Source organism: Lagopus muta, chromosome 3 (genome assembly GCF_023343835.1).
Source record: "Lagopus muta isolate bLagMut1 chromosome 3, bLagMut1 primary, whole genome shotgun sequence".
Taxonomy (NCBI): Eukaryota; Metazoa; Chordata; class Aves; order Galliformes; family Phasianidae; genus Lagopus; species Lagopus muta.
Window position 1 is genome coordinate 79,694,586 of NC_064435.1, and position 12,135 is coordinate 79,706,720.

The 12,135-nt window shown below is 41.0% G+C and overlaps 1 protein-coding gene across 4 annotated transcripts in view; it reads left to right on the forward strand.

Annotated features, from left to right (window-relative positions):
* Positions 1 to 12,135, forward strand: part of MYLK4 (myosin light chain kinase family member 4) — an 80,993-nt gene that overhangs the window by 40,692 nt on the left and 28,166 nt on the right. Inside the window, exon 1 of one of the 4 annotated variants that reach the window (XM_048939803.1) lies at positions 7,300 to 8,284. The exons of 2 other annotated variants lie outside the window; for them this stretch is intronic. In XM_048939803.1, coding sequence (XP_048795760.1) covers positions 7,628 to 8,284 — 657 coding nt within the window. In that variant the 5' untranslated portion in view covers positions 7,300 to 7,627. Of the gene's footprint in view, positions 1 to 7,299; positions 8,285 to 12,135 lie in introns of those variants that run through there. One more of the 4 variants, XM_048939802.1, reaches the window with a different exon arrangement.

The following is a 12,135-nucleotide window of genomic DNA, read 5'->3' on the forward strand; positions in this document are numbered from 1 at the left end:
GCCCGAGACCCATGAGGAGGATCTCAGCTGCTCCTTCTGTTAGTATTGCCTGTTGGGTGGGCAGCCACCACAGACAGTGCTCCCTGTTCCTGTTACCATGGGCTCTGATACTGCAGACTGAACAATACGTGTTAAGTTTTACAGCTCTATCTGAGCTGTCAGTGTGCTCCTTCTGGAGGAGATAATGCGTCATTTATAACTCTTCTACCTCCCAACAGGCCAGGCAGCTCTGGGACTCTTCTCCACAGCTCTTTTAAAGATTTTTTAATCAATATAGTTTCCCTTTCTCACTGAAATTACTTTTGCTATATTTTTAGTATGTTCTGATGGAGCGAAAGGTGTTACTTACATCCAATTTTCCATATAACCACTTCTGATGACTGTCTCTTTCAAGTCTTTTCAGCCTATCCATCCTGAATTAACTTTTTTGTTAGAAAAGGCCATTCGTGGTTTATAAATTTTAATACAGGATGCTAGCTGCCAGAAAGTTTTGGAATGCTACCAAAGACTTTAACCAGTCTACCCAGCAGATGAAATGAGGTACAGCTCCTGCTGCACCTGGAGACAGTGCTCCTTTCATTGCTCTGTTTCAGAGTTATGACACCTCGGCTTTAGCCTCAGAAAGTCAGGAATTTTCCTTTAAACAGGCTTCCTGGAAATAGAGTTTTATGCTATTAATGGGTAATTTATCACACAGTATTTTTCAGCCTTAAAAAACTCTGGGTTTTGAGGTTTGTTTTGTTTTTAGTGTAGTAAAATGGAGACAGCTAAGCAGAGGTGAGACTTTTGAGGTGGTATCTTGACAGCGGGAGATGATAGTGGTGACTAGCCCTTGGTGGAAGACTGTCATGCTTTTTCATGGTGCTTCCATCTTCAGCTGTTAAGCAAACAGATGATGATTATAGTGCCTTCTCTATGCCCTGTGTGGTTCTTACCCAGAGAAACCCATTAGCTGTGCGATGCCACTTGTGACTGAATTGTGCATGACCTGCACAAATACTGCACCTCACAACTCACAGTGGATGAACCCTCCTAAGCAAATTCTTTGCCATACAAAAAAGATCTTCAGAGTTCTGCAGTGTGGGGAATATCACCCCCAGAGTATGGGTAGTGTCTTCCATCATCGTTTTCATCTTCAAAGAGCTAGACATTTCCTAAAGTGATATACACAGAATCATGGAGTTGGACTGGATCGTTAGAGGTCATCTAGTCCAACATAGATCAGTTCACTTTTTTTTTTAATTTCTTTTTCTGCAAAAGGTGGTCCTATGAACACTTTCAGAGAGGTTCCTAATTTGGAGGTGATAGTATTTCTGAAAGGCCAGCACATGGCATATACAGATTGATCACTGATCTGTAACCAGACTCACTGCAGTTCGTTTCGCAACTTGCTTTTGGGGATTTATCGCTGCAGTATCTCCAGGATACTTAGTTACCAAAGTCATTATAGTAAAGGAAGTCAGAATTGGTAATTAATTAACAGGTCACAGAATAGCTGCGCGCAGAGAGCCCTGTGGAGCCGTAAATTCCCTAGTCGTACCTCATGAAGTTCAGTGCCAGACTTCCTCGCTGTACTCTCCTGCCCTGTATAAAGCTGTTTCCTGTTCTGACCTTGAGCAGAGTTCCAAACTAATGTTTTGGGCAGACCTCGGGGGAGCCATAAACATATATCACTCATGACACAGTATGTCGCTTAGTCTTAGCCATACAGTTATTTCAACCCCCACAGTGAAAGAGTCCAACACGACTGCTGATTGTAGAAATGCTTCATTTTGGTTCAATTCCCTGATCCATGCTGATGTGTCTTTGGGGTGGAGAGGGAAGGAGAAGAGCATGGTTTTCCTCATCAACTTACCATCACTGACATCTATGAACTTTCGGTACACAGCGTGGCTTTCTGAATCTGTTTCAGAGGTTTCATGCTTGCTCTCTAGTCTGTGTCAGAGCTGAGCAGTTGTAAGCTTATATTGTTTCTCAGGGAGCTGTTGTGTACTAGAGACAGAGCAGACATGCTTTAATTCTCACTCGTGCACTCCTATATACAGTGCTTTCTCTGCTTTGTGACTAGAACATGCAATCCCTGGGTGTTTTAGACAGCAGCTCTACTGTTTCCTGATAGCCCAAAGCTGTTTCTTATTTGAGGCTGCAGAGATTTCTACTTAAATATTCTGTAAATGATGAAGCAATCTTCTCCAAAACATCTTATTTGCAAATGATTTAAGGAGACTTCTTTGCTAAGGATGTCTGCAGTTTATGATCATTTCACGGTAGGTAAGAAAACCTATGATTTCCCTGTGAAACACAACTGATGATTCAGAGATAAACAGTACTATTGGAACTGCTCTGCTAAATCCTATGGCTTAGTGCAGCCATAAAATGTACATCCCCATGGCCAATCTGGGAATAGAACTTGCATCTCCCTTGATCAGAGTTCCATAAAAAGATTTGCCATTGCTTATTTGCAAAACGTCTCCAGAAGAGATCCTTCCCCACTGGTAGCCAGCTCTTAAATAGGTCTAGGAGGGCTGGAGCCTGGCTCCACCTGTTCTGGCAGCACAAGTGAATTGCCTTCACCTGTGCTCCTCTGGCTGACTCATGGCTCGCCTCAGGTGATCAATCAGAGGTTCAGGCCGTGACTCAGCCATGACTCAGCCGTTCCCATACAACAGGTCATGATGGCATGGTCTAAATTAGCACTTGTAAGCCAGGGCTAGTTGTTCACGCTTCTTTTTCCTTAAATTATACCCCATGAAAGCCTGATTCTTGCTCAGACATAGGTGTGGGAGTGTCAGAAAAACACATTGTGCTTACACTTAGGAGCGAGCAATGGTTGGAATGGGGAGCGTGCATCACACAGTTGCTGCAAACTCCTGAATGGCAGGGATCTACATGTTATTTATGAGGAAAGAGCAGAGGAGAGATATTCCAAGCTTCTGCAGTAGTAAAATATCAACCCAGACATGGGAGTTCAGGAGGTACGTTGTCTAGAATAGCTTACAGTTGATGAGCATGGTACTGTGCTCTCCAGATAAAGTTCAGTATAGCATATCCTGGCACACAGCTTGGAGCCCAAAAAGTTGGAATTTGACTCAAATATTTCCACTTGTGCTCTTGTTTATTATAATGGTTGATGCCAGCAACCATAAATTTACGAGGTGCTCTGTCTGGGCCTTTAACAGTTATGAAGAACTGAGCTGAACTGAGCTAAACTGAAGTCAAGTTAAAAAAGGGATTGGGGAGGAAAACTATGACGTGAGTCTGATAGAAGAAGAAAAGGTAAGGCAGGGCAGTTAGCATCTCAGCAGAATGGTCAGAGGACCAAGAGCTGGTGAAAATCAAGAGTACAAGTCTTTTAAGCAGAAAGCAGTTATCAGGCTTTATTTGCACAGATAAATTATCACATATGAAATATATGTTAAAAAGCAAGTATTAGCTCTTCTTGCTGATTAGATTGGGTGTTCTGGACTAGCAGGATATTTTTCTGAAGCTGTGTTGCTCTTACACCTGTGAGACTGATATCCAATCAAAAAGATCAGAGCCTGCTAAAAGCTTGGTCTGGGCACCTCTGAGCCTGAGGCTTGTGATTCAGAAGCACAAAGCTAACAGAGCTGGGGAAGCAAACTGGCTTGTCTGTGATAATTTCCTAATGCTAGCCAGATTTTTCATGTTCATGTGTACAGAGAAAATAACACTGACCACGGTGTGAGTTCAAGAGAGAAAGCAGAAGGGAGACTTCTTATTTCTCTAGCCTGCCTGGTCTTCACCTTTAACCCCTTTATGAGTCAAATGGCTGAAATGAAACCTACCTATTTCTCTTGTTGACAAATGTAAAGCTGATGCTACACATGAAGTTTTATCTCATGTCCTGCAGACTTGTTGTGTCTTGTCTGTAGAGATGTTAAAAATATGAAAGTCACTGGAGCTGTCACTTATCCACTGCTACTCCTTTTGCTGTTTCTTTTGAATTTTAGATGTATACTTTTTTGTTTTCCATTCAAGAAGGGTTACAGTTACTGCAGTTTGTGCCCTTAATCTCCTACAGCCATTTTTGCCATTTTGGTGCTGTGCAAATTCAAATGATTGACTGTTATCACAGTGATACTGAGAGCTGAGGAAGAATGGCATGGATGAGGAAATACCATCCAGTCAAGCTGGTATCACTTTTTTTGCCTCAGAAGAGAGAACTGAGGAACTTCAGAACTCAGAATCATTCAACAGGCTTTCCAACCATCAAACCAATGATCCTGAAATCTGGCACCAGAGGTAGCAGGGATAAAACCATCCTCCTCTGTAGGCACCATGGGAACTGCTGTTGCAATTCTACATCCAGTGTTCTGGCTTGGAGGGTAGTTTTGGGTTGGTTTACATGGACTGTTTAGAATAACAAGAATAGAAATGTGACAGAAGTATTTTTCTGGGGCTAAGTGAGAACTGAATGTAGTCAGTGAGCTCAAAGCTCATTAATGAAGCAGGCCATGGGTAGTTGAACATAAGAAAAACAGGAAGAAACCGCTATAGTAAACTCAGTCATCGCTAAAACTTGTAAGAGGAGAAAAAAATAGCTGTTTTACAGGTTTATTTCATAACCATATATATGTAGTCAATAAGAGATTATTTAAATTATTGGGAAAAACATTCAGGTATTCAGCTGTTAAAATATCTCAGATTATTCATGTATACTGTTATTACATATTATTAAATTTTATCACGTAACTGTGGTAATGATGCACACTGCAAAGAAAGAAATGTGCAAATCCTGTAAATAATACTAGTTTTTATAGCGGTCATTACCTGAAATAACTGACTCTCACTGAAAGATATCTGAACATGAAAGAGTATCTCCAGTTTGCTGGGCAAGAGGCAGCAATCAGCTTCCTAGTTCTGAAGAACTTAACTGGCAACACCTCCCTGGACCCAGGAAGAAAACTGCTGTTAAATTTCTTTTTGTTGCTCTTCTAACCTCCACACAGCAGTACTCTCTCCTAACTCATGTCAGCTTCAGACAGAGCTAACACATACAGATAGGCTTGTAGTGAAGCATTTTCATAGCTGGTTTTCTACATTTGAAAAGTGCCTGGCATTTTTTCATGTTGTGGCACAATATAAAATCAATAGGACTTCACTGAAGATATCTGATAATAGGATTTTGCCTCACAGACCTTAACATTTTTATTAGTATTTATAGTATTGGTTTGAGGTATTTCACATAACATTTCCCTGGGCAACTGTTAGAAGAGATTTAAATGTTTAACATATGTGGCTGTGCGCAGTAATATAACACATGATTTTGCCATTACTATCCACGTGTCCTTTTTTTTTTTATCATTTCCTTGCTGTTACAACATAATGTTCCTTTTGGAGAGGATCCCTGCAGCTGACAGGCTTTCCCTATGAAACCCCCTGAGCAGGAGCCCTAACTGGGTGGCAAGGCACAACAAACCTTTAACCTCGTGCTTGTGCAGGGCAGTGGGGGTCGGAGGAAGCTCCCAGTGAGCTTCTGAGCTGGCACTTCACACAAGATAAATGGCTCTGCAAACCTGGCCATTTTACAGGCATGCAAACACCTCTCCTGGAATTCTGTGTCTAACAGGCTTCTGCAGATGTGAAACTGTCAGGAGGGTTTAGTTTATCTTTCTAACAGGGATGAACGGAAAAAGGCAAAGGGATTTAAACATAACTGCTCTCTGCAGGAGCCTCCATGATTTTCTTTGCTTCAATCTTCTTCATTTTTTAACTGCTGCTCTGTATATTATTCTTCCCATGAAATAGGGATCCCTAAATTCCCTGTCGTTTTCTTCCCTCCTGTCCTGCTTCCTATTTTAAAATCATTTAACCTTCTCGCTCCGCTCAGAGAACGTGCTACGCACAATGACACGTGGTGGTCACCTCTTGGTAATGTCTGTTATGTAAAGAAGAGATTCTGTTCCACGCTTCAGCGTCATGCATGGACACAGTTCACCTTTCAGTCACAGTAACACGCTGCTCCCAGTAGGTGACAAATGTGCCCAGGAACTTCTTTCCTTTATTAACCTGTGGTAACCTGAGAACAAGCTGCTGAATTAGCTTATCAACACTGGCTGTATACTGATTCATAAATGACTGTGAGAAAATACTTTTTAAAACGTCAGCTGTGTTTGACTGTAAAAGGCACCCAGAAATAAGGAGATCTTTCATATCCTTCAGTTTGTGAACAGAACCAATCTTTACAGAATATTCAGTGCTCTAGATATTCAGAACTCACTGCATGCTTTAGCAAGTTATCCCTCACGCTCGCCATTAAAAGGATGGATAAACTGAGGCTGGTTTCTCCTGGTTCGCACACAAAAGAAGCTCTTGTTCCTTTGAGCAGGGCTACAGTCTGCCTGTTTTCCAACAGCTGACTTTACCTGTTGCATTCTGTGAGATTCTGCACAAGTGCAGACTGTGCTATGTGTGGTCAGTCTATGACAGCCACCTGTCCTGGGCAGTCTTTTCCTTGTATCTCAAAAGCACCCTTTTTCCATCAGAGTGATCCATACCGATGTGCTTTTAGCTCACATCGAATATGATTGACTTGAAAAAAAGCTCTGGTTCTAATATTTACTTCTTAAAATCTGCTTTTATTTTTCTAACTAACATGAGAAATGTCCAGCAATTCAGACTCATCCTATTCCTATTCAGGCTGATTCTTCTTTGTCCAATCTTGTCCTTCTGAAAAGAATGAAAGTCTTCTGCAAAAATTAAGCAGACTGTCTGAGTTATTAATATTAATCACTGTTTTTATGACATGTTCTGACAGGCAAAGTAAAGAAAGTCTATCAATTTTTGGAATTTTGGATGACAGATCACAATAAAATGTAAGAGCCCCTTAATTTGTAGCAAGTTAGTATAGCCTCAGTAAATACAGATATGAATTGAGATTTTGGATGTGAAGGGAATTGCTTTTGTGTAGAGAGCTAGATATGTTGTAGCTGAAATATTAAGCAGAGAATAGGGCTCTCATTTTTATTTTTATTTTTTTTCCCACAAATCTCCATTCAGCATCTCCTTCTTTTACTTTCCTCAGTGTATTTGTTTTTAACAACTCCATCAACTTCCTGCTGGCATAAGATGCTTCTCAAGCAATAGAGGCTTTCATCTGAAAATCTCACCTTAAGACGTAGCAATTTCAAGCAGCCATGCTTAAGGGCCCTTACAGGGCCCTTATTCTCTTCAGAGCAAGGATCACATTACATATTAGGCTTCTGGAAAGCAGCAGCACTACTGCCAAAGTGTCTCTACTTCTCATGTATCATGTAGCATTTTTGCTGACAAATTCCCTTGGAGTGCAAATAGTTCTGTCCCTGCTAGGGCTGATGTCACTGAACCGAGTGCATTTAGGATGCTCATTTCTCTATTTGCTTCATTTGGAAACAGATATATGCATATATATTATTAATGGATTCAAGGCGCTTTTCTTCCTAAGTAATTTGGGTGTCTCTTTCCTCTGTTTTAGTCAAATGTGGAAGAGTAGTTACTTAATTAGTTGAGTTGGAGTCAATAAAGTAGGCTGTATACCAGTGCAGTCTGGATGGGAAGCCTTTGCAACTGATACCGTCCTCAGCAGCTGAGCATCAGAGCGTTTCCTCCCCCAGCCTAAACTTGCAAAATGACCACATCCAGCAGGCAAAGCTCTTCTACATCTATGGTCAACAACGTGGCAAAAATGTTTGATCCAAATGCTTTGCAAAGCCAGAGGTCTGATAATACAATGGAGCCCCCGCAGATTCGTCGTGTTGTAAGCAGTGATGTCAGCACTGAAGGTTTTAATGTCATGGATATGAAGTTTGCCTTCCTTGAACAGAAAATAGATAAGCTGTTGATGCTGCAAGACAATGTGCTTAAGAAACTGAACAGCGTTTCCCAAGAAATCTATTGCATTGAAAAAGATATCAAGATTGTAAAAGCGGAGACATCTGAGCCTGGATTGAAAATGGAAAGAAGCAAAAATCTGAGAAATAATCACATGAAGAGGCTTTGCCTTAAGATGAAGAAATCTCTTTCTGATATAAACAGGAATGCAGAGCAGCAAGTTAAAAGACTGGATGGACTGGAACAAAGCGTTTCTGCAATACAGAAGCTTGTAGGGCCTCTGGCTGAGAAGGTTAAAGCATTAATAATTCATCATTCATGTGGAAAACATCATATTCTGAAACGTAAGCTTTGCAAGGCAGGTGATTATACAAAAGCAGCTGGACATGGTTTTGGGATGCAGATTTTCTCAGCGACAACAGCTGATGCTCTGCTCAAGAAGAGGAGTGAAAAGGTGAGCCTAGGTTTCTTTCTCGTCTTGTCAAGAATCATTGCAAGCCATAGATATGTTGTCTTACATGCTTAGCTTTTCCATTTCGCTAACATTTAAGAGAGAACAACCCATACTCTTTAGAAAAATGGAATGTATTAGAACAAACCGAGCAAGTTTTGGTAAAAAAAAAATACAAAAATCTACTCACCTCTGACTACTACCTCTGCTTTTTTCTAATGATCTCTTCATTGTTATAAAACATAATTAGGGGTCACTGACATCAGTGAAGAAGATTGTAACAGAGATCAGTAGGTTTGGGTCTTGAACATTTTACTGGATTTATAATTGTTGAGTTAAATCAAGTTGCAGCAGTCGTGTTACATGTTGTGTGGTCCAGAGCTCAGTGAAACTGTTGAAAAACCTTCCAATGACTACAATAGACTTTGGAACAGGAATGTGCATGTGTGTGATGTCCTTTATTCCAAAGAAGAGGAAATTAACTGTTCTGATGTTCTGATCTTGTATTTTTGCTGACATCAGTGGGGAGGGAGGTGTTCTAAATTGGGATCCTAGGTAAGGTTACTGTAACTGGAGATGCAGCTTTTGTAACTTCCTTGGAGGAAAAATGCCTGTGTCACCATAACGGGAGTTTTGTTATGTTCTTTACAGGCCAGATTCAGAGAACACAAAAAAACAAGGGTCCTTTGATTATCATAGACTCTTGTAAGGTAGCTTAAATATTCTTCATAGCTTAAAGAAGCCCGGTAGCACTAGAAAACTAAGAAGTTTCTTCTAACAACTAGGTTGAAACCAGAATGAGCTAAAAATGTTGCCTTTGTTATTCTTTTTCGCATTCATTTTATTTCTTCTCCCCAGAAAATCACAGTCAGACTTCACTGTTTGATCATTGAAGAGTAATTTAAGGAATTTATCTCAAATTTTGGAGCAGAAGAAGAACTATGTGTAGTTACTAATGGAAATGACCTTCCTTGAAAATAGGTGCCCAGTGTTACTTGAAAAGCTGTCCTCAGCATACCAGGTGCTTTTTAGCTTGCTTGCTCTTAGGCAGTTTCATTTCTTAGACACGATGTGTTTGAGCCATAACAGGAACTTTAACAGTAGCCACTGCTGAGTAGCAGCAATAGAGCATCCTGTAAAGATCAGTCCATTGAACTGGATGATTCACCACTATGTAATGGTGTAATCTGTGCAGCCTTGTTTCAGTAGCTAAAGGGAAAAATAGCTGCCCTGCTAAACAGCACAAACAGTAAAAGTGGTTTTTACAGGCCTTCTCTGAACATCAAGTTGGACTAATTTCAATGAATGAATTTGAACAAAAGAGAATTTTTCACCTTTTGTACCATTACCTCGATGAGAAAAGATTATTTATTTTGATCTCATGGCTTCTTTTGCTTTTTAAAACATCAGTGAAAACATCTGTTGTGAAAGTCCTATTCACAGGGAGGCCCACAAGTCATCTAAGTAATGGAAGGATTGCTGAGACAGAAGCTGTCTGTGGATTAAGAGAGAGAAGGTGACCATGGTTGCTTCACTGGTGAATGTATGGGTGCTGGTTTGTGCAGCAGATGAGGCAGGTCATGGCTGGTGCTGTGGGAGGGAAGTGATGTTCCTGACAAGGGAGATGGGATGGGAGGGTTTCCAGATGTGTAGTAGAACGTGGCAGGCTTGGATTTGATAGAAAGACCCAAAGAGAGGAGGGGTGATTTGGATCTCTGCCTTTATTCCAGCAGCATCTCCATTTGTAATCTCCTCACTATTCCACTGTTGTTCAGAGTGACTTTTGGGGAGGTAAGGAGTCTTTAGTCCTTTAAGCCTTGTCTAGCACTAGGGCTTATGAAAGGCAGCAGGAACATGTCTGGAGTCATGCTGGTGATAGTATTACTTTGCTAATATTTTGTTTGTTTTATTAGATAGCATACATATGTTAGCTTGTCATTGCCTTCCTGTCTGTGTGTTTGATTTATTAGCATAGGACCATCATAAAATTATCTGCCTTTCTTTTGAACAGCAGATGGCTTTAGTAAACACTTAGTCAACTCAGTTCTAAGTAAAAACATGAATTCAGCACTACATTAAGAACATCCCTCAGCAGAGACTCAGCATGCCTGTTGGTTTAGTAGCAGCCAGTATTTATCTGCATTCAGGACAAACTCTTCTGCCTAATAGTGAAAAACATTTCTGAGCAAGATAGTAAGAAGCATGGTCCATAAGACTCTGTGAAGCTGGTGCCTTGTGCCTCTGCCTGCCACATATTCAAAACAGATTTACAAGTGAGGTTTTAAATTATTGTGACAAAAGGAAAAAGAAAGGCTAAGAAACGGAAAAATAGGGGGTTAGATATCTTCTCACCCTTGCAGAATTTTGCACCTGAGATGTACCAGTGATACCTGGTGGCACAGCAATGAATAGACCTACCCAGTTATGTGACACCCTTGCTTCTGTTAGCAAAATCTTTATTACTGTCCCTGGTCTCCACCTGAAAGCAATTTGCAACAGTGCAGAATTGCCAGCCACCAGTCAGTAAGACCAACATCTTTGTTATCCCGGTTGGCCTCCATATGGCATTACTGAGCAATCCTGCCATCAGTTTATACGTGCTCAGCTCTGTTCTGTTTCCTTATGGCCATTCGCCTGTTTGGAAAGACAGTACCTGTTTTTGTGCACTGCTGGATGTGATCTGATGTTTGGGATGATGTGCCTTGCCCACCTTTCCCAGTGGCCATGCCATGTGCTGCTGAGCTGAGGTGGCTGAGCTGCCTGACAGATAGCTGGCTGTCCTCAGCCTGGATCTGCAAAATAATCCAGTCAGCCCTACTTACAAGTAGGTTGTGCAAGAGGTGGCCATGATGCATCCATATAAAGCAGTGTGTTGTGTTCACATACTGCTTAGTCACCTGTCCTCCTATCCTTCCCTCTTTAGAGAGGTACTCTTTGCTTTATTAATTGTAGAATTGGTTTTGACTCTTTCCTAACTGGCTAGTCTTATAGAATTGGACAGACAGCAGTTGAAGAGGTGGAACAAACAAAAAGGGGACTGCTTCTGTTGGATGGGAAGAAGGGCAATGGGAAAGATGTAAAGAAGTGCTGATAAGTAGCTGATGATAAGCAATTTCTTTTCTGGCTTCAGCAGCATCTGGAACAGTTTCCAGATCACAGGCCCCACTGGGACTTCTTGTGCTCTGCAAAATACAGGGATCACTTTCTTCTGAAGCAAAATTTCTGTTTTCCTGCCTTTTACTGCCATCCTGAAATACCACTGCTGCCTTGTACAGGAGCTTAGTTTATTTCTGTTTTGGGCTGAAGTTATAATATTGTGTAGACTGCAGACACTTCATGCTTTGTCAGCACTGCCAAATGTCTCCCAGCCATTTTCCACCACATACGGCATGACCCCATCACCAGTGGCTGAGAGGAGAAGCATTCATTACTTGTTTTTCTGAGCTTTTTTTCTTACTACTACCACTCAGGGAAATCAGCAGTTCTACACCAGTGTCTTTAAAATCTTGAGGTTTTCCTCAATTTCACCTTTCTAAGTAGTCCGTGATAATCCTGTTGCAAAATGACACTGTGACTCCACTTTCAGTCTTGTTCATTCCACTTATCAGAAAGGAGGGTAAAATAATATTTCACTTATTTCCTCCAAATTAAACAGTTTAGCGATTCTATACTATTAACCTGGAAATACTCACCTGGAGGGTCATGAAGTCCATTTTGTTGCCATCATAAAGTGATGAGGAACTTTCTGCATTTGCTTGCAACTTGCTGTAATTTTGGTCACTTGCCATTTCAACAGGCTTTTCCACAGGACTAAAAACTATGAGCAGTTTGAGGCTGTTTCCCACGTTAAAACT